The following is a 20,135-nucleotide window of genomic DNA, read 5'->3' as shown; positions in this document are numbered from 1 at the left end:
GAATGGGCATGTGCCCGAAACTGAAGAAATATTCCCTCCGCTCCGACCAGCACATAATCATCAGAAGGGGGCACAGATAATGGGAAAAATATAACCCCCCTATGCTAGTAGGCACGGCAGAGAGGGGGTGTGTAATTCTATTTTTTTTATTTTAGTTCTGCACTGATTGTCTTTGAAATTGCCCCTGCCCCCTATTAAATCAAAACCAGGGACAGACTTGGTCTGGGGACAGTGTCCTCAATCAGGGGACTGTCCCCTGAAACTGGGGATGTCTGGTCACCCTATACTAGTGTAAACAAGCCCACAGAGTTTTACAAGCTGCCAACCGTAAACCTGTGCCTTCCGCCTGCACCTAAATGCTGAAGCCTCATGCACCAGGGCAAAATGATCAGTGTGCAGGGGGCCTAATGCCTGTAACCCAGGGGTCTCCAACCGGTGGCCCTCCAGCTGTTAGAAACTACAAGTCCCATGAGGCATTGCTAGGCTGACAGTTACAAGCATGACTCTCACAGGCAAGGCATGATGCATAGCTCCCATCTGTCCCTGATTTGGAGGGACTGTCCCTGATTTGGAGCAATGTCCCTCTGTCCCTCATTCCGCGATGGCCGCCAGGCACCCACGATTGCCCAGTAACTGAGAAGGACCGTGGATCTCTGTGTGAAAACACACAGATCCACGTCCTGTCAGGGAGAGGAGACCAATACTGTGTCTCTTGTACATAGGGACACAGATCGGTCACCTCCCCCAGTCACCCCCCTCCCCCTACAGTTGGGAATCACTCACTAGGGTACACATTTAACCCCTTGATCGCCCCCTAGTGTTAACCCCTTCCCTGCCAGTCACATTTACACAGTAATCAGTGCTTATTTATAGTACTGTTCGCTGTATAAATGTGAATGGTCCCAAAATAGTGTCAAAAGTGTCCGGTGTGTCCGCCACAAAATCACAGTCACGATAAAAATCACTGATTGCCGTTATTACTAGTAAAAAAAAAAATGCTATAAATCTATCCCCTATTTTGTAGCCGCTATAACTTGTGTGCAAACCAATCAATATACGCTTATTGCGATTTTTTTAACAAAAATATGTAGAAGAATACGTATCGGCCAAAACTTATATATTTTTGGGGATATTTAGCAAATAGTAAAAAATATTGCTTTATTTTTTAAATTGTCGCTCTAAAACCACAGAGGTGATCAAATAACACCAATAGAAAGCTCTATTTGTGGGGGAAAATTATTACAATTTCATTTGGGTAAGGTGTAGCATGACCGCGCAATTGTCATTCAAATTGTGACAGCGCTGAAAGCTGAAAAATGGCCTGGGCAGGAAGGGGGTGAAAGTGCCCGGTATTGAGGTGGTTAAACTCCGCCTCGAGGGGAGGCTCCCGCCGACTGCAGGCTTTTTGCTTTGACAGCTGTTATATAGCTGAGGGCGGGGCCACCCGGTGATGTAAGCCGGTGACCCCGCCCCCTTCTGAAATCATGTGACATCACGTAACGTCAGAGGGGGTGGCATCACCGGGTGGTCCTGCCCTCAGCTATATAACAGCTGTGAATGCAAAAAGCCTGCAGTTGGCGGGACGCCTCCCACTTTTTTTGGTGAATGTGTAGGGGTACAGTGTACCCGATACCCATTCACATAGGGGGGGGGGCAGGATCTGGGAGTACCCTTGTTAAAGGGGGCTACCAGTTTCCGATAAGCCCCCACAACCACCGGGCAAGTGTTGTGGGGAAGAGGCCGTTGTCCCCATCAACATGGGGACAAGGTGTTTTGGGGGGGGGGGGGCCCAAAGCACCCTCCCCATGTTGAGGGCATATGGCCTGGTATGGTTTAGGAGGGGGAACGTTCTCTCGTCCCCCCTCTTTCCTGCAGCCTGCCAGGTTGCGTGCTCAGATAACGGTCTGGTATGGATTTTGTATCTGGACACCTAAATACCGCATGCGAGATTCTTCTCTGAATGGAGCCCATTATGACTGGTGTTACAGTGAAGTGCGGATTTATCAGGCGGGTGCTAGACGGGGGCAAGGCAGGGGTTACATTTAGAATTTGGGACAGCTACCCTTAAAGCTGAACTCCAGGCAGTTAAATACACAGAGGATACAGTTATGTGAGTTGTTTTGCCTCCTAAAGGATTTGGATTTCTGTTCATCCAGTTCTGAAATTTACATAGCTCTGCCACATCACCCAGACCTTGCACTTTGGCCCAACTGATTGGCTCCCTGTGTTGCTTCTCACTCCCTCCAGTTTGAGCTCTGCTGTACATTGACTGCAAGAGATCCAAGTCAAATGCAGGTACTTACAATGCTTGTATTTAAACACAAGCATGTATTGATGTACCAATGAACACAAAGCTGCACTCATTGGGATTTTTTGTATACCCGAAGCATGACTCTGTGGTGGACCAAACAGGGGTCACAGGTTATATAAAAATGTGTTTTAGGGGAAGATTCATTTTATACATAACAGCCACAAAATTTGATATGAGGAATACACCTCACCACCTCACCACTGATACACTATGATCAGCAGGGAAATGGCGGGACACTGCACAACGGTGACGTCATCAGCTCCCTCTTAAATGGGCCAAAAGGAGGCGGGGCATGTGACGGCTGAGGATCAGGCTGCATTGTACTGGCTGTGCGGGGTCCCGTCTATGCAGGTATTCGGTGTTGGTGTACAGTGTGGTCACCTGCGGCTCTCGGGCTAAGGTGGCGGCTTCCCCCCAATTGTGTCCTCCCCTCCCCTTACCCTTAACCCCTCTGATAATGCGATCTTCGGGGCTGTAGACATCGTTCCTAACCCATTGTATGGGAATGTTACATAAGGTGTCACTGCCCTCTGCTGGTCGGAGACTGGTAAAGCAGCGGCTCAGAGAATCATGTTTGTCAACCACTTTCCATAAACTACTTACTACTCTTCCCTTCACACAGTACTATCTATGTATATTGTCCCAATCTTATTATATATATATATATATATATATATATATGTGTATGTATGTGTGTGTTTGTAAATCCCCCCCCCTCCTTTTTTTATTCTTGTGTAAAAGGCCATCACTTGAACTTCTTGCCTAGTTGTGCCGCAGCCTCCTGAGGTAGTGCTTGCTTGGCGCAGCGTGCCGAAGGTAGTCTTTGGTGGCCATTCCTCAAGGCAATGTACAGTATGTAAGCCTGTGTGCCTCATCAGGACCTGGCTGCAATAACCAGGAAAAGATGGCCGGTGTATAGGGAGACATGAGTGGGTGTGAAATTCCCTGGGCGTGCATGGTTATGGAGAACAGGGCCCCTTCACACAGGCATTCAGTGTCGGGATTCATCGGGGGCAGGTGGATGTACTTGAATGATCATCCATTTACATCCGCCTGCATCTGTGTCCTTTTTTTTTTTTTACCAGGCCGGAAGGATTTACCCCCTTAACGACCAGGCCATTTTTTGCGATACGGCACTGCGTCGCTTTAACTGACAATTGCATAGTTGTGCAACGTTGTAATCAAACAAAATGAAAGATTCCTGTAGTGAATGGGAAACCAAAATGCAAAATTACAAAATGTGAAACTGCATCTCATAGGGGTAACAAAAAGTGTCCATAAAGTGAATGGGTTAAATCCATATATTGATGGCAGTGCAGTGAATCATACAGTGATTATAATCCAATGTATCCTCACAGGACGCTTACCTCCCTGATGTGGGGAAAACACTTTGAATGGATACTCGGATTGAATGTGTGTGAGCTGCTGTATCCTTTCGACTGTCTTCCGCAATGCAGGGCTTCAAGAAGATGGAGGCTCTCTACTGTAGTCCGCAATGAATGGATTTAACCCATTCACTTTATGGACACTTTTTGTTACGCCTATGAGATGCAGTTTCACATTTTGTAATTTTGCATTTTGGTTTCCCATTCACTACAGGAATCTTTAGTGGTGGTCATTTGTTTGTTTATTATTTGTTTGCACCCCCTCTGTGTCACTGAGTCGCATCACCTAGTGCATTATTGCGCTCATCACTTTTTTATTCATACCACTGTAATTGTTAGTAACATTTTAGATTTGAGCAGCAGTTTGTTTGCACTTCACATTTAATTTTATTTTTACATATCTCATGTTTCACTATTGGCTAGCGCTTTAGACCCTTTCTTTTTTGTCAATCAAACAAAATTGATGTCCTTTTTCTTTTACACAAATGGCTTTTTCTTGGTGGTATTTGATCACCTTTGCGGTTTTTCTTTTTTACGCTATAAGACCCCTTTGCGCTGGAGGCATTTTTCAGGCACTTTAGCGCTGAAAAAACCTTAGCTGCAATCCCAGTGTGAAAGCCAGAGTGCTTTCACACTGGGGTGCTGCGCTGGCAGGGCATCAAAGTCCTGCCAGCAGCTTCTTCGCAGCTTTTTAATGTGTGTACAGTGTGCTACTTTTCACTAAGACCCCTTTCACACTGAGGAGTTTTTCAGGTGGTACAGCGCTGCTATACCGCCTGAAAAACTCCTGCCCAGCAACCTCAATGTGAAAGGGGCCCTAGGATCTCTGTTTCTCAGGGGTGAGAAACTGAGGCTGCTTTCACACTGAAACGCTTTACAGGCGCTATAACGCTAAAAATGGCGTCTGTAAAGCACCTCTCCACATCTTTGTGTATACACCGCTCCTAAAGCGCCCCTTCCCGTTGAAATCAATGGAAACAAGTGGATTGTTTCTAAGGCCGCTTTCACACTGGGGCGTTTTACAGGCCTCATCTGCAATCCCAATGTGAAAGCCTGAGTGCTTTCAGAGCCCTTTCACGCTGCCAGAGCCCGAAAAACACCGGTAAAGCGCCGCTAAGAACCCTTTCGCACTGTGGCTTTTTTCAGTCGCTTTAGTGTGAAAGCACTCAGGATTTCACATTGGGATTTCAGATGCAGCTTCTTTCAGGCACTTTACAGGCACTTTTTTTTAACGCCAAAGCGCCTGAAAAAACACCCCAGTGTGAAAGGGGTCTTAAGGCGGTGGAAGCTGTTCCCCTCCCTCCGGTGCATCTCCGGGCTCTCCTGTCCTGGCAGAGAGCCTGGCATCCAATCCAGCCATTTTGCCGTAGAGGTCACCAGAGACTGGATCATCTTCGATCACCTCCATGGTGGTCTCTAGAAAACCAGAAGCGGCAAGCATTTTTCGTAATTTCCTGTTAGATTCCAGTCAAAACCAGATACCCGCCTGGCACTTCTGGGGTAAGAGCGCTGCAATCGTGTGGCCATCTACGCATATGTAACCTTAGCAGACCAGGCTGCACATAAAGCCAATAGTGTATCAAGGACAATAATTCTGCAAGGCAGCAAGAGCCATTGGCAAACATGCTGCTGTGCCAGTTTACTGTTCTAGCATGGCACAGAGCTCAATATTCTGGGTGTCTTTTATAGGGGCTTTCCACCTGAAGCTTACATTTTTGATGGACTTGGTCACCCTCTTTCTTGCATATCTTGGTAACACTGGTGGCGAGATATCTACACCCTAGTTTCCACCCGCCCTGATGTTCTTCTCCAGGCACAGAATGGATGTGCCCACTCTTCTCATTAGAAAAACTACACCGCACTTTTCATACCTGCACAAGTGGTTAGCTCTGAGAAAGTTGGTGCACAGATCTCACCATCAGAGCCTAAAGATTCAGAAAACTTTACTTTCCAACATCTTCCAAAGACTAAGGCCCCGTACACACCAGAGGATATCCGCTGGAATCGGTCCGCCGGACCGTTCCCAGAGGATAAATCCTCTGGCGGATTTGGATCTGATGGCTGTACTCACCATCAGATCGAAATCCGCGCGGAATACATCCACGGTGACGTGTCGAGCCGTCGCCGCGACGATGACGTGCGCGACGCTGGAAGGTAATTACTTCCACGCATGCGTCGAATCATTACGACGCATGCGATAGAGGGGAGCGGACGGACTGATCCGGTGAGTCTGGACAGACGACCGGATCAGTCCGCTGGACTGGATACCGGCGGATAAATTTCTTGGCATGCTACAAAATTTTTATCCGCTGGAAATCCGTCGGCTGGAGAAATCTCCGCCGAAAAATGTCCGCTAGGCCGTACACACGACCGCATTTGTCTGCTGGAACTGATCCGCGGATCAATCCCAGCGGATAGATCCGGTCGTGTGTACGAGGCCTAAGGTATTCGTTTTAAGTGGACTGAACCCTTCAATTGTAGTCCAAAGCCAGAGGATCACTTTTGGGCCCACAATGGAATGATTAGCAACCCCACTGCACATTTATTTTAGTAAGTTCTACATGTATGAAAAAGTGAGCATTTCTGCTAGTTGGGTGTTATTCCTGTGATCGGTTAACGACCTCTACGTACATAATCCCGATCTTGCCAAATCCTCACATGCAATATCTGAATCTGAAAAATTTCTTTGCCAAAGTGGCCAACTACTCAAGTCTTGTAATTTCTACAGCAAAGATGTCGCACACTTCCCAGAAGCATCGGGACTTTGTGTCTGAGCCTATGGGCGATAAACCAGTCACAGCACTGGCCGGTATTGGAGAAGTTCTTGGCGGCAAATTGGAAGAACAAGGATTTGATAAGGTACTTCATATCTGAATATTTCATCATTCACTTTGGTTTACCATGTAACATTTCAGAGTCAGACATGCATATCTATTAGTTGTAGATTTACCGTATATGCAAAATGAATCTGGTACACCACCACCATGTAAAATATATTTGTCAGTCATAGTATGATGAATTGGATGTGGCAAACGCTTACATTAGTAAGAATGGGGAGGGCTTTGTTGCAAAATATAGAACATCGGACAATATGATGAATATCTGGCAGCCAAAATGATAATGTGCGTCTGTATGTGCAGACCACTTCATCTCAGTACGGGGCAGCCATGGCGTCGGTCTCCATTTTTTTTTTTTGTTCTTTGCTTCGTGACTGACAGGTGTCTATTTTCTTGTTTGGAGTACAGGAAAGGTGCAGCCAAAAGGAGGGACCGTACCTCCTACAGATTTTGTTAAAAAAAAAAAGCTAGCCTCGTATGTATAAACTGCAGTGCATTCAAAATTCTTCCTCCTTTAGGGCCAGTTCACCCCACAAAAAATGCACTCCATATGCGTTCCAGATGCATTTTTGCTTACAGTTCACACCACAAAAACTCACTTTGAATGAGCTTCTGCATGCACTTTTTTTTTATGTTTTCAATGCATTCGTGTGTTTATTTTTTATTTTTATTTTTTTCCTGCATGGGTTTATTTTGCTGTAATGCATTTTTGATGCACTGGAAGTGCGTTCTAGTGCAGTAAAAAACAAAACTGGTATAAAACCTGTACTGGTGTGTACTATGCCATTGGAAGCCATATAATCTACTGTCTGTGCATTTGTGATGCAGAAAAAAAACGTACTGGACTGAATCTGGTGTGAACCGGCCCTTACAGAGATGATCTTCAGTTTTCATTCTGAAGTTGATAACCTACTAAGTTCATTAAGTCAATCAAGCTTGCGTTGATTCCTTCAGCCGGTGTTCTGACAAAATTAATATCTGGGCAGAATGTGCAACTTCCTGTGACGTGGAATCGGCTGTATCGCAAAATCGAGTGCACTGCGCATGCGCAATCCATCCCTCCAGTGACTCACGTCAGTGCACACAGGAATTTGCCTGACAAAATACTAGACATCAACTAACACTTACGAGATTTACGTTGCTAAGCTCATCTTGGTGCACCTTACACTCGACCTCATCACATCTACAGTAAGCAGGCAAGGCAGCGGACATCTTGCTACACCAAACCCCCTTTTTTTTATTTTTTTTAAGCAAATTAATTTTAGCAAATGAAGAAATATATAGAGCTTGCACTTGAAAATAAAGTGTAGGTAGCCAAATGCATTACAGTCCCTGGTAGAAAAATGAATATGTATTCCCAATTACGGGATGGGGCATGGGACTATACGAATGCAAATTGGGTATGTCAAAAAGCCAATAAATCATAAAATAGCTCTGGAACCACAGAGATCATACAGCGAGACAAGATTTAAAAAAATATTATTTTAATTATACACATTATTCATACAAAAAAAGGCTAAAAAACATGATCATATGAGAGATTGTAATTCAACATTAGTTGACTTGTATAGTATCGTATACTGTGGGTCCTACATGTTTCGCCCATTGGGGCTTCCTCAGGGACACGCAAGTATATAAGACAATCTATAATTGATAAAAATTTAATGAGACATTGCGAATATATAATTAATTTATCACAGTGTTACAAACATCAAAGTCATCATTATTCGTCATGTAAAAATGAAATAAATGATTCAATAGCAAGAGAACATAGATTTATGTAAATAAACATAGTGAAAAACGAATTAAACAGGAAAGTTTTTTTGAACAGTAGAGAATGTTTGTTTTTATCCGTCACTATCCTTTGACAAACATTGACGTAGAGCACATGGGTACCTCTAGGATGATCGTGGAACATAGGCCAAGGAATCAACAAGCAAAATTGCTATGTTGTATATAACAGGGTAAGGCTGGATCAATGTGTGCGGATCATGCAATGCCCGTCAGTCCTAATAGGGAGTGTATAGAAGCGGTCTTACAATGTAGTACATCTTATATCATGATCAGGTAACATGACACAAAAAGGAAATGTTTTGAAAAAATCAACAGAAATATAGTGATGTGTTGTAAATGAGCAAAAAAATATTTATTTTTTAATATTGATAAAAAATAAAAATATATTATTGTATATATAAATATAGGTAAAAGTAGGTAAATCTCCTGACCCAAACCATTGAGATCAAGTAAAATATATTAAGTAATTAAAGTTGGTGGTATTCTATAGAATTTTATAATATATAGTGTATATATGTAATGAGCGTGTAAAGGAGCTTCCTATATTACTGCAACTTTAGTTTCAATGTTAATTGGATCAATTGATTATAGGCGGAGAGCAATGTCTCAGCCTCTGCAGAATTTAATTATAAATAGATTCATATATAGATTTTCATGATCATTTTACAAATCACATAAATTATAGAAAGTTTTATTATGTATGTTGTGTCCCGCAAAGGGCACAAAAAATATTTATGTAAATGATAAACTTACATGAAATTATTCCTATATCGAAAAATAGAGCTGGGAAGACAAGGAAATCTCTCACACATAGCAGTGTATTATTCACCACTGAATAATTATGCCTGAACGGCAATCTAAAAAATATAATAGATAAATAAATCAAATGTTGGGAAAAAGAGTCTACTGGTCAGTTGTTACATTGGTATATATGTATATAACGAAAAAATATGAAAAAATACCTCTAATTACACTTCCAATGAGGAAATGTGAGTGAATACTCTGATCCTCAATGAGAGATAGAGGCAGCTAAAACAGCAAACAGGAAAAACAAAAACGGAAAAACCATATAAGTGCGTTAGATTACGCAGATTATATAGATATATACCGCTTCCAGAGTTCACCACTGTGAGCGTTGGTAATGTGTTTAAAAGAAAACGACTGTTACCTTGTTTTGAGCTGGTGTGTGTGAGGTCTTCCCCGAGTTGCCTGTGCGGCTTGTGTGTGCTGACAGGGCTCCTATATAGTCCCACAGCGTGTGACGTAGGAGACGTCAGAACGCTGTGATGGGCGTATCTGGTGCAGCATTGGGAGTGTCCAAGGTCCACCTCTCAAGTATGTCCCACTCCTGGAAGCCGCCCATGTCCATACGGTTGGACGTGATGACACGCCCCATGGGCGGGACAGGAGTACGATGGCTAGTCTCTATGCAGATGGTGGGAGCGGGATATAAGCACGGAATCAGGGCAGTCACAGCACCAAAGCCTCCGCCATGGTTCAGAGCTACAACCAGCATCTGGTGGTCGCCCCTGGGTGCCCATCTAATAAGGGCTGACGGACATAAACATTAGCGCACATGACCCAAGGAGCACCAAATAATTTAAAAGCTGTCCAATTATGTTATATAGCGATGGCATATGATAGAATGTATATACGAACCGATGCGGTCATCAGAGGACTTCCACAGTGTCTCCACGTCTATGAGAAAGAATGAATGATGAAAATACAAGGGAAGTATAAACATTAGTATTATAAAAGTTACAGAGATTCTTAAAGGTATAACATTAGAATATACTGGCTATAGGCCGTTTTCTAATGATTAACCCTTTGTTAAACGATATGTTAACCAACAGTCTGATTAAACAATGGTCATACTTTAGACATAATGGGGCAGATCCACAAAGCACTTACGCCGGTGTATCTCGAGATGTGCGGCGTAAGTGTAAATATGCGCCGTCGTATCTATGCGCCGTATCCCCAAAACGAGATATGCCTGAAAACCTAGGTTTTTCTGACCAACGTAATTTTTCTACACCGGCGCATCGTGGGCGCAAAAATACGCTGGACGCACCATTGTTTTGCTATGCAAATGAGGGAGATACGGCGATCCACGAAAGTACGTTTGTCCGGCACAGGCTACGCGCTAAAGTTACCCCTTATAAAAGCAGCTTTAACTTTGCACCAGACGTGTGCAGGTTAGCTTCAGCAGCACCGTTAGGGACGAGCTGAGCACCCACACTTGCAGGACAACAATCTGTATGCCAATATGCCAGGGGCATCCATGGTCATTGCTATACTACTGGCTTTAGATGCGCGTAGAAGGAGGAGGGCACGGAGGAGGCACGGGAGGGGATATACCGACCGCGCATAAATGTCTTTGGCATGGGTGATTCGGAGGTGTATCGCATCTTCAGATTCACCCCTACTGCCATCCTGGAATTAACCACAACCCTGAAAGATGACATCACCAGCCAGACAAAACACTCACATGCAGTGGAGCCACTGGTCAAGGTCCTGGCAGCACTGCATTTCCTTGCCAGTGGCTCGTTTCAGCGTACAAGTGGAGTCGTGGCTGGGATGGCACAATCCTCCATTAGCCGATGTGTGCACCAGGTTGTCCTCGCAATCCTCAGACGCATGGCCAACCAAATCATCAGACCCACCCAGGAGGACCTGCGGGTGAAGGCAATGCGTGATTTCTACAGAATTGCAGAATTCCCACGCACCGTGGGGGCCATTGATTGCACACATGTGGCACTACGGCCCCCCCCCCGTGACAGAGCACCTATACAGCAATCGGAAGCATTGGCATTCCATCAACGTACAGGTGATAGCCGATGCCCAATGCCTCATATGGCACGTCCGTGCCAAACACCCAGGGTCCAGCCACGACAGCTACATATACCGTCAAAGCCCCATCCCAATGGAATTTGAACAGAACATGTATGGGGACAGCTGGCTGGTTGGTGAGTGACATGGGTGTCAGGCATGACTGTCCGCCCCTATGATGCAGACATCACGAGGGGCACATGCATGACTAACATCCTCCTGTCTTTTCCCTTCCAGGTGACTCTGCATATGCACTGGGACCCCATCTCATGACTCCATTCCGGAATCCCCAAACCCCAGGAGAGCAAAGATACAATGATGCACACGCACGTACCCGTGGAGTGGTGGAACGCACCTTTGGCCTCCTGAAGTCCCGTTTCCGATGCCTGGATAAGTGTGGGGGTACCCTGTTGTATTCCCCAAACTTTGTGTGCCAGATCATCGGTGCATGTTGCATGCTGCACAACTTTGCCGTGAGAAAGGGCCTGGAGATTGACATACGTGATGACCTGACCCCCGAACCAGACAATTCCCCCCCCCCCCCCCGCCCGAGGCTACCCCGTCTTCTGAGGGAGCAGCAGTCAGGAGATGCCTCGCAGTAGGCATCTTTGCACGTTTAAACACACACATTAATCATGGCACAAGCACAATGCACACCACTGTGGTCCCTAGCACACACACCCCACATCCTTATCAAATTGGATTAGCCCAAGTCCACCATGCAGGACTTGTGAGCAGCAACGCCACGCCCAGGCTCCAATTATGTTGCTGGGCATTCATACACCATTCACACGGACCTGGGGATCACTTCTCCCTGGTCCTGGGGAACCCTTCTCCACCACAACAGAGGGTGACACCCCTTTTCCGGCAGGAATGTCACCCCCACATTCAAACATTCACACTGTAGCCTGCCTGGGCTACAAAAACATAAAACACCTGAGTAAAAAAAAAAAAACTGCTGGCGCGCCCTACGCCTGCGGCGGCCCCGGCTCCTCAGGGGAGACTCATGGGGGGGGGGGGGAATCAGAAGGAGGATCATCCCCTGGTCTCTGCCCACCTGGCGGCCTGCCCTCCAACGCCAGGGCAATGCGGGTGAGGACCACATTGGTGTTCTCATGCAGCCTCACCCCCGCCTGGATGGCTGCCGTGTTGGCACGGACAGCCTCGGTCAGGGCGCACACCTCCTGACCCACGCCTGCTGTGGTGGTCTGCAGGTCGTTCATGCAGGTTATCGCAGCCAAGGAGTTGCATGCCATGTCCTGCACAGACTCCTTTATGGAGGCCATGCTGTCTTCCATGCGCTCCATAGTCTGGGTAACCTGACCCAGGTGGCAGGTCTGACGGGCCTGGTCCCTCCGCAGATTTTCTGGCAGAACGTCCGCCACCTTCCCTTGTCTTCCTGGTGGCCTTCCTGGCTCCTGATGAGGCTTGGGGCCTAGGAGTAGGGGAGACCCTTGGGGGGGGGGGGCTACCCCTGATGGAGGCCTGACTGGTGCCAGCATCAGGGCTAGACTCCTCCAAATGGAGCCTCACTTCATTGCCACTCAGCACCTCCTCCTCCTCATGAGGAGAGGTGTGGCCACTCCCCTCCTCAGAGGACTCCTGGCTTGCCTGGGGGTCTGCATCACTCATGTCCGGGGGAGGTTGTGGACTGGCCAGATGGCCCAGCACCCTCCTGCACATCTGTGGATGACACAAAACATTCACAGGTTGGAGGATCCACACACTTGTCAGATATTCCCTCCCCCCCCCCACACATGCTACACACCAGATAGGAAAAAAAAACACTTACCTGTCCTCAAGACCTCCTCAATGGAGTCAAATCCAGGCACTCCCTCCACTTGATGCCTGTGGAGGCACTGGGCAACCACCCGCTCCTCAGCAGTGAGCCTGATAGTAGTTGCTGGTCCCCCTCCAGTGCCCCTGGCATGAGTGGCCATCTTAGCCAGCTTACCTCAGATGAAGAGCCTGAGATCATTTATCTTTTTCAAGATCTCATTGGGGATCCTGGTCTCACTCCCCGATGCATTGACATCGTCTGCAATCAGTTGCAGGATCTCCCTCCTCCTGGCCTGGGTGGTGTTGACACTCTCAGGCCCATGGAGAAACCGATCATACAGGGTCATGGCCCTGACAATGATGGCCTTCTCCCGCAGGGAGTAATTCAGCTTCCTCTTCCTCGCTGACATGCCTCCAAAAAACACACCCTACAAAAAACTACAAACACCAACAAACAACGGCACAAAAGCACCTTGCTTCAGGGGGGGAAACAAATGGATGTACTTTTGCAATGGACGGGCGCATGTTTGGGCGTATTTATGCCCTGGGCGTATCTCACTAATTACGCCGGGCCTAGTTCATATCTCACTGATTACGTCGGGCCGAGTTCTGAGCATGCGCAGAGAGGCGCTGAAAATAGTCAGCGTCATTGCGCATGCGCTGTCCGACCCTTCATTTGCATGGGGTCATGGCTCATTTCAGTGGAACACGCCCACTTCCTTCCCACTTTCAATTACGCCGGCTTACGCCTCGAAATTTACGTTGCGCCGGCGCAACGTTGTGCGCAAATACTATGAGGATACGGTACTTGCCTCTCTAAGTTGAGCCGGCGTAACGGAAATGAGATGCGCTACGCCGGTCTATATATGCGCCGATGTACGTGGATCTGCCCCTATGTTTCATGTCCGTATGACCTCAATTTTTGATTAAACAGTTAGATTTGTCTAGATAAAACCATGAATGTCCCCCTTGTGTAAAGGAGACAATGGATTAAAATCCAGAGACATCAAGGTATAACCATTTCAGCAATCGAAGTCCGCTTATCTAATTGCATATAATTGATGTTGAGTGTAAGGTGTACCAAGATGAGCTTGGCAACGTAATTGGTGATTTCTGCAGTGCGCATGCGCAGTAGTCGAGCATTTTTTCAGGCAAATTCCTGTGTGTGCCGACGTTGGCCACTGAAGGGATGTATGACTCCATGCGCAGTGCGCTCGGTTTTGCGATACAGCTGATTCCAAGTCACAGGAAGTGACGCGGGTTGCACATTCTGCCAGGTTGGTCATTTTGTCACAACCGGCCTCCTACACCCCAAAGGCCACTTCTAGATCCTGGCTCAGATAGTGTCAGGCCAACTCCACTTCCCCCATTCTTTTACAGTTTTTAGATGAGGTGGTATGTATACGAAGGAGGGTTCAGGATCTTTGTTGAAGGGAATGTTTAAGGTGGTGTCGGATGACACTGCTAGACTTTTTTAAAAGTCATCGCACCAACTTTAAGTTTGGAGGAGGTTGGATTTATCCTGAAAGACGGACCCACAAAAATCCCTATTTACTCGGTACCCCTACGATCCTAACTTGGAATGAGCCAAATAAGATTTGTGCATAGATCCCGCCAATGATGTTTACCATTCAAAGAAGCTAATGTCAATAAAGCCCCGTACACACAGGCCGAATGCCGAGCAATGTCAGCTGGTTTAATTGAAACTGACCTGTGTGTATGTTGGCCCAGTGTTTCTCAACTCCAGTCCTCGGGGCGCACCAACAGGTCATGTTTTCAGGCTTTCCATTATTGTGCACAGGTGATTTTATCAGTTTCACTGCCTTAGTAATTACCACAGAAGTTTGATCTGAGGGAAATCCTGAAAACATGACCTGTTGGTGCGCCCCGAGGACTGGAGTTGAGAAACACTGTGTTAGCCGGTCGTTTAGTAGTGAGTGAGGGGAGGTAGATGTGCAGATAGTCTAGAAAGAAATGTAGTTATATTACATCTTATAAAGAGTGGTACTACTGCGCTACCAAATTAAACTAATATAAGAAAAAACCAACAAAAATAATCAAATAATAAAAGCTGCGTATCAAGTGGGTGAACAAAACCGAAAATGATATAAAATGAATATGAGATAGCGCTAATATCAACTAGTGCTGATTATATACAATATTGTGAGTGATATTAATCAAATTCAGTGAATAGTATAAGTAAGAAACAACAACACTTATGAAATATACACTCTCTCTAATGGTGTAGCACAGTGAGTTCGTAATGGGTTAAAGAAACTGAACCCATATGCAGCCCTATAGCCACTCAGCTGATGTTTCCTTCCCACTGCTTCTCATCAGACTGACAACGACCTTCTCAAGCAATTCAGTCAGAAACACTCCAATGGATATGTAAAAGAAAAAAAGAGAGGACAAGCCTCATAGTACAATACTGTATGGCAAGAAGGGTGGACAAGAGACTACACCGACGGTGTAACACTCACACATCCGCCGATAAACACAAGCTCAGAGTCAAAAGTTGCCGCTCAGTGTGATGGTCTCCTCACTAGGATCGTAGTCCCGTCACATAGGCTCCTCCCCCACGCGTAACGCCATTCGTCACGTGGCTTAGTCATGGGTCTCCACTGCCCTCCCTTTTTAGAACCAAAAATCTTAAAACCGCTTCTGTGGACAGGTGTCTTTTTTTTTTTTTTTATGCAGGCAACAAGCTGAGATTGAATAGGGTGTGAGGGGGCGGCTCATATGATGACCAAAAGGTCTAATGTGCAATAATGTTTAACTACTTGCCGACCAGCTACGGCGGCAGGTCAGCTCTCCTGGGCGAGAGCCCGTAGCTATACGCGTGCGCGCCCCTCGCTCACCCCCCACTCCCGTGCGTGTGCCCGGCGGGCTCGATCGCCGCCGGGCACCCGCGATTGCTCGTTGCAGACCGGGACCGGGAGCTGTGTGTGTAAACACACAGCTCCCGGTCCTGTCAGGGGGGGGAAATGCTGATCTTCTGTTCATACAATGTATGAACAGAGGATCAGTGTTTCCCCTAGTGAGGCCACCCCCCCCCCCCCCACAGTAAGAACACACCCAGGGACATACTTAACCCCTTCCCCGCCCCCTAGTGTTAACCCCTTCACTGCCAGTGGCATTTTTATAGTAATCTAATGCATTTTTATAGCACTGATCGCTATAAAAATGCCAATGGTCCCAAAAATGTGTCCTGAAGTGTCCGCCATAATGTCGCAGTACCGAAAAAAAATCGCTGATCGCCGCCATTACTAGTAAAAAAAAAATATATTAATAAAAATGCCATAAAAATACCCCCTATTTTGTAAACGCTATAACTTTTGCGCAAACCAATCAATAAACGCTTATTGCGATTTTTTTTTTTTTTTTTTTTTTTACGAAAAATAGGTAGAAGAATACGTATCGTCCTAAACTGAGGAAAAAAAAATTTTGTTTTATATATTTTTGGAGGATATTTATTACAGCAAAAAGTTAAAAATATTATTTTTTTTCAAAATTGTAGCTCTATTTTTGTTTATTGCGCAAAAAATAAAAACCGCAGAGGTGATCAAATACCACCAAAAGAAAGCTCTATTTGTGGGGAAAAAAGGACGCCGATTTTGTTTGGGAGCCACGTCGCACGACCGCGCAATTGTCAGTTAAAGCGGCGCAGTCCCGAATCGCAAAAAGTGCTCTGGTCTTTGGGCAGCAATATGGTCCGGGGGTTAAGTGGTTAAATTAAACTGTAAACTAATGCCTCTATATTCATATTAAAGTGCAATATTATAAATTACATCAATATGCATATGAATGTGAATACAAAGTGAAAAAAATAAATAAAAGTCTTATGCATATGACTGAGTTATTACATCCAATGTGCTCCATATGTGGGTTCAGCATTTTGCAGTTGTCATCACAGCAACCAGTGCCATCTGTCTAAGATGCATTCCCCCCCCCCCCCCTTTTTTTTTTAGAGGTTTCCTGGTGTGTTTCCAGGACAAGAAGTGAAGGGAAATCTCTCCAATGCAAACATTTTGGCATTACGTACTTTTAAAATCTACAGGCCAGTGTGTTCTTTATTAATTGAAGGGTTAATTTTGTCATTCCTTGCTAAAAGGTTTGTGTATTTTGCAGGCTTATGTGCTTCTGGGACAGTTTCTTGTGTTAAAAAAGGATGCAGACGACCTCTTTAAAGACTGGTTGAAAGATTCATGTGGAGCGAATTCCCGTCAACAAGAGTTATGTTCATCTTGTCTGAAAGAATGGTGTTCATCCTTCCTCTGAAGCTCTTCAACTTTAAAGTTCCATATTTTATTGACCTTCAGTTTTACATTCCATTCGATTAGATTATGTTTACTAAATTGTTTGCTAAGGAATAAAGGTTTAAGATAAAATTACCTCTGTGCAGCCTTTACACCATGTCACTAGCTTTCCCAACTATATTGTACATCATCCATTGACCAACAAGAAGGTGTGTACATAACAAAAAAAAAAGGCTTCTCTTAAAGCGGAAAGAGTCTGCATTAAAAAGCAGGACCTTTGGTAAATTCAGACCATGACCTTCTGTTCCATTGGATTATAATGACTTTATTCTGGCTGCATCTTCCTGACCCAGTATAGTTTATGCAAGGGCTGAGTGGGGAAAGCTCCCATCCTATAAGGCAAAGTGTGTCTGTTTCAGAATTACTTTAGTAAGCGGAATGGCTGCACAAGGGGGTAAAAATATAAATCACTCATATCTGGGAGGGACAGGCAGAGCATTTCTATAGAGCTGCAACAAGCTGAATGCCAGGAATTCAGCTACTTTGTAAAATGTGCTGGATATGTAGGGGGTTAAATCAATGAGGTGCATGCTACCCTGTGGGCATCTCTTTAATTTTCAGTTTACATTTATTCTGAGTGCCATAAGCATTGCTATGCTTCTGGTACTTTGACGTTGGACTCTTAAGAATGCAGTTGCATGTAGCTGCTGTGCCTGCCTCACCCCTCCCCTTTGTGCTTTGTGTTCTCTTTGACAGAATACATAGGCTTCTTGGATTGAACAGTGGAGGGGGAAGGGCAGACATGTGTGCAAGAAGAGTGTCTCTCCTGTCAGAGCCCTGGGAGTATTGTGATAGCTGCACTTCCGTAGCTCTGGAAAACTGTTGTATGTAATTTAAAGTGATACAGGAGGTGGCATGCACCTTGTTGGATTTAATTCGGTATGCCAGCACATTTTATAAAGTGTCTGAATTCCTGGAGTTTGACTTTTTATATAAAAACGGTTGAAATCTTGTATTGGGATTAGTTTTTCTCCCTTAACCTTTAAAAAAGGACTCGAGGAACAATTGTCACTTGTTTTAAATGCATTTTAGTAAGTGGAACTCCCAATTTTGTCTTGATAACTAATCTATTATTAGATATCTCTGTATTAATTTCCTCTATTCCATCTTTTGAAATGTTCCTCTGCATGTATGTTAAACAAAAATAAATAAATAAATGCACAGCTTTCCTTCTCAAACTATACATTTTGCCTTTCTGACATTCAGCATTGCACAGATAATTCATGCCCTGTGAGCTCTTGATTACACAATACTGCTGTAGTTTTCTACATGACCTCTGATATTCGGTGGTGGGGATTTACTAAAACTGGACTGCAAAATCTGATGCAGCTCTGCATAGAAACCAATCGGCTTACAGGTTTTGTCAAAGCTTTATTGAACAAGCTGATTGGCTACTATGCACATTCTGCCCACCACCTTACAATGGAAGAGGTCAATGCGCAATTTTCCCATTGCACACATTCCTAGAAAAGGCTATAGAATAAGCGGGTTCTGTGGAACAGTTTATCGCCAGCACACTTTGAATTGTCAAAATCAACATCTAAACATTTATTACTTTCTAGACCTCTGTTAATTGGCCCACAGAGTGCTCTTCAGGTCTAAAGTCATGGCACAGTCTCTGGTAAGACCTAGTCTCTAAATCGCTTTGCAAGCAAAGCCATTTGGCCCAAAGTAAATGCACATCTGGAAGCTCTATCCTAAACCCACTGCACTGATCTGGTTAGAATTTGACCTTTGGGCACTTGGCTCTGCATGGTGGTACTGGGTTTATGTACTGTTGGCTGCAGACTGCTTTCCATGTCCAGAGCCGTGGCACAGTCTCCACTCTAAGCCAGTCTGAGAATTCAGGTAATGAGTAAGGCTGCTCGGGCTTCATTGTTGGTACAAATGTGCATACATTTTAAATTTCCTGCCACCATCATCTTACTATGGTTATGATAAAGGTGAAAGAACTGAGCGCTGGTGTCATTTCCTAAGTGGTAAAGTGTTGTACACATGCTTTGTATTGTTTCACCATTCAACCAGGGGAAGTGTCTTTCTGTTGCTGCTCCTCATTCTGAGACACTGTGTGGATTCTCTGGTCACTAGTTTAGTTCCCCAGCCTGTCTACAGTTCCTCAGCCTTTTGCTACCTCTGGCTGCCTGTGATTTTTTTTTTTTCATCAGCATTGGCTGCTTGGGTTTGTAAATATACAAGGCTTTGCCTCATTTTGGGCCTAGTTCCCTGCTACAAGGTGCGACCTGTGATTTCAAAGATGAATAAGGGATGGTTATTCTGCTGTAATGGGTGACTGCCTCTGTCGATGGGAGTGATTTTTCTGTATCCCTAGAAGGAACTGATGCCTGTAATGTAAATCCTGGTACCCATATTACCAGATACCTGCTGGGCTGAGACCTCCCATGCCAATTATAAGACCTTTCTTATCCACTAAGGTGTGTGTTTTGCTCTGCAGTGTAGTTGAGTATCATGGGAAATGTAGTTCCAAAACATCTGGGGTCACCATCACTGACCACCAACTTGGTAGATGGGGTGTTTTTTTTTTTTTTTTTTTTTTTTTTGAAAACTTAAATTTTATTGAATTTTCAACATTTTCCAGGTAAAGGATAAACAAAAGAAGGGACCGGGAAAGAAGAAAAAAAATTAAAAATAATAGAAAAAGACATAAAAGGACACATGGCATCATAAAGGGGCAGCACTAGGAGGGACAGACAAAGTTGCCAGTGCAACAACTGCATAATAAGACGGGTCAGTGCAAAATCCAAACTAGTTAACATAGGACCTAGTGTCTATATCATCACAGAATCTAGCCTGCCACAGTGTGTCTTAGCGACCAAGGGAACATAAAGTATAGTGGGGAAGTAAAGGAGAGGCAGTGAAAGCG

At 45.0% G+C, this 20,135-nt stretch overlaps 1 protein-coding gene across 2 annotated transcripts; it reads left to right on the top strand.

Moving 5' to 3' along the window:
* The first annotated feature begins 2,553 nt into the window (after positions 1–2,553).
* Positions 2,554–18,435, top strand: LOC120937637 (barrier-to-autointegration factor-like protein). 2 transcript variants are annotated; one of them, XM_040351020.1, is made up of 3 exons: positions 2,554–2,662; positions 6,425–6,555; positions 17,067–18,432. In XM_040351020.1, exons 2-3 carry the CDS (start codon positions 6,430–6,432, stop codon positions 17,214–17,216), a joined length of 276 nt encoding a protein of 91 aa, XP_040206954.1. In that variant the 5' UTR covers positions 2,554–2,662; positions 6,425–6,429; the 3' UTR covers positions 17,217–18,432. The 2 variants fall into 2 exon arrangements, with proteins under 2 accessions (XP_040206954.1, XP_040206955.1); XM_040351021.1 differs by lacking the exon at positions 2,554–2,662 and having other exon boundaries at positions 17,067–18,435.
* Positions 18,436–20,135: the final 1,700 nt, after the last annotated feature.

The sequence above is a fragment of the Rana temporaria genome, chromosome 4, assembly GCF_905171775.1.
Source record: "Rana temporaria chromosome 4, aRanTem1.1, whole genome shotgun sequence".
NCBI classification, from domain to species: domain Eukaryota; kingdom Metazoa; phylum Chordata; class Amphibia; order Anura; family Ranidae; genus Rana; species Rana temporaria.
The sequence above is the reverse complement of the archived record's forward strand: the minus strand, read 5'-3'. Positions and strand labels throughout refer to the sequence as shown.

What these genes read in the sequence shown, in the direction of transcription:
- LOC120937637 (XM_040351021.1), top strand. Translation starts at nt 6,430, where the DNA reads ATGTCGCACACTTCCCAGAAGCATCGGGACTTTGTGTCTGAGCCTATG. An exon ending in AAGAACAAGGATTTGATAAG is followed by an intron (nt 6,556 to 17,066) that starts GTACTTCATATC and finishes TGTATTTTGCAG; the next exon opens with GCTTATGTGCTTCTGGGACA.